The sequence below is a fragment of the Trichoderma citrinoviride genome (assembly GCF_003025115.1).
Source record: "Trichoderma citrinoviride strain TUCIM 6016 unplaced genomic scaffold BBK36scaffold_235, whole genome shotgun sequence".
NCBI lineage: Eukaryota > Fungi > Ascomycota > Sordariomycetes > Hypocreales > Hypocreaceae > Trichoderma > Trichoderma citrinoviride.
The window spans coordinates 1-1,807 of NW_020194943.1; the positions used below are offsets into that span (position 1 = coordinate 1).

Consider the following 1,807-nt stretch of genomic DNA (forward strand, 5'->3'; position numbering starts at 1 on the left):
CAGCTCCTCAAAGATCTTCGTCCTCTGAAACTGATCCATGCCCTCATGACCCATTACTAAAGACAAGATACCCCGAAATCCGTCGTCATGCCCGCCACGACCAAGACATACCCACCGCCCTCCTACAACATCGCCATCATCGGCTCAGGCCTCGGCGGCCTCTCTGCCGCCATCGCCCTCCGCCGCGCCGGCCATCACATCACCATCTACGAGCGATACGACTTTGGCGGAGAGGTCGGCGCGTCGCTGTCGCTCGCCTCAAACGGCTCGCGCTTCCTGCAAGAATGGCAAGTGGACATACCCTCGGCCAAGCCCGTCGTCCTGCGGAACCTCATCATGCACGACTGGTCCTCAGGTGAGGTTTCTGCCCGGTATCCCCTGGGAGACTATCGGGAGCGGTTCGGCACCGACTACAACAACTTCCACCGCATCGACCTCCATAAGCACCTGAAAGAAGTCGCGACGGCTGAAGCTGGCCAAGGCCCTCCGGCACAGCTCAAGGTGTGGCATAAAGCAGTCAGGCTGGACCCTTGCGAGGGAAGGATAACATTCGACAACGGCGCCGAGGCTGTACATGATGTTATTGTCTGTGCCGACGGAATCAGAAGCCAGATGCGAGAGCAACTTGGCATCGCTCCCCAGGTCACGCCGTCCACCTCTTGTTGCTACCGGTGTATCATCAGCACCGCCAAGCTCCGCGAGCTGGGCCTGCAAGAGTTCGCCGACAACAGTGCCATTGAGTTTTGGGGCGGCAAGGGCATCGACAAAGTCGTCATGAGCCCCTGCTCCAACCACGAGGTCGTCAGCTGCTATTGTTTCTACCCGGCCGCGAAGAACAGTATCAAGGAGGACGGCTGGAATATCTCGTCCACGGGCGAGAACCTGGCAGCAACGTTCCCCGACCTGGACGAAAGGCTCCGGCTCCTGTTTCGCAACGCGGAGGACATCAAGATGTGGCGCCTTTACAACCATGAGCCCTACCCATACTGGGTGAGCGGACGCTGCTGCCTCCTTGGAGACGCAGCCCATCCCATGATGCCCGATCAGTCTCAAGGTGCATGCATGGCTCTCGAGGATGCCGGAGCGCTCGGCATTCTCTTCTCGGCCAAGTATGCACACCTGTCGATACCGGAGAAGCTCCAGCTGTACGAGTAAGAGCGCAAGCCGCGAGCCACGCGGGTGCAAGAGAGCAGCCGAAGAGCCAGAACAGACATCACAGAACGCATCGGCTGGAGCAGCGCCAACGACCGGCCGGGGAGGCTGACGATTGAAGAGGTGTGTGGGTACGATATGCATTCTCACATAGCCGAGCTGGTGAAGAGCTTCACGAGCCCTCCCGCCCGATCCACGTCCAACGGTGCGTAGCAGCCGTGAATGAGCCTCGGTATTTGTTGAGTGATTAGGTAGTCGCATAGTGATAACCTCTGCGAGTTCAACTTCCAAGAAGACTGGAGGCAGAATGCACTTAGAAGACGGCGAGGCCATGCATCTCCTCGTACCGGATCCGTGCCCAGTTGACAATGGTGCCCGTGCCTTGGGTCTGATCGCGCATCCTCCAGACACGCTCCACCAGTGCTCGCGCGTTGTAAATGTATCCGAAGCCGCAGGTGCGCTCCATAACGAGGAGGCGGTCCTGGATGACGACGCGCTGCTCCATCGTCCAGCACGCGCCCCCGGCCATGACCAGCGGGTACATGAGGCACGGCTCCAGAGGGCTGCCGTAGCGAATCTTCTGCACCGACTCCAGGATGCCCTCGACGTTGCTGGCGACTTTGGGATCGTTGAGATCGTAGCCTTCCACAATCTG

The 1,807-nt window shown here is 59.4% G+C and overlaps 2 protein-coding genes across 2 annotated transcripts; one reads left to right on the forward strand and one right to left on the reverse strand.

Moving 5' to 3' along the window:
- Nucleotides 1–87: 87 nt before the first annotated feature.
- On the forward strand, nt 88–1,365 carry BBK36DRAFT_1173308 (FAD/NAD(P)-binding domain-containing protein; the record flags this gene model as incomplete). Its single annotated transcript, XM_024895850.1, has 2 exons — nt 88–1,151; nt 1,191–1,365. The coding sequence occupies 2 exons, from the start codon at nt 88–90 to the stop codon at nt 1,363–1,365; spliced, it is 1,239 nt and encodes a 412-aa protein (XP_024744830.1).
- Nucleotides 1,366–1,465: 100 nt separating this feature from the next.
- BBK36DRAFT_1131474 (hypothetical protein) lies at nt 1,466–1,696 on the reverse strand (the record flags this gene model as incomplete). The annotated part of the gene is made up of 1 exon (XM_024891982.1): nt 1,466–1,696. One exon carries the CDS (start codon nt 1,694–1,696, stop codon nt 1,466–1,468), a length of 231 nt encoding a protein of 76 aa, XP_024744831.1.
- Nucleotides 1,697–1,807: the final 111 nt, after the last annotated feature.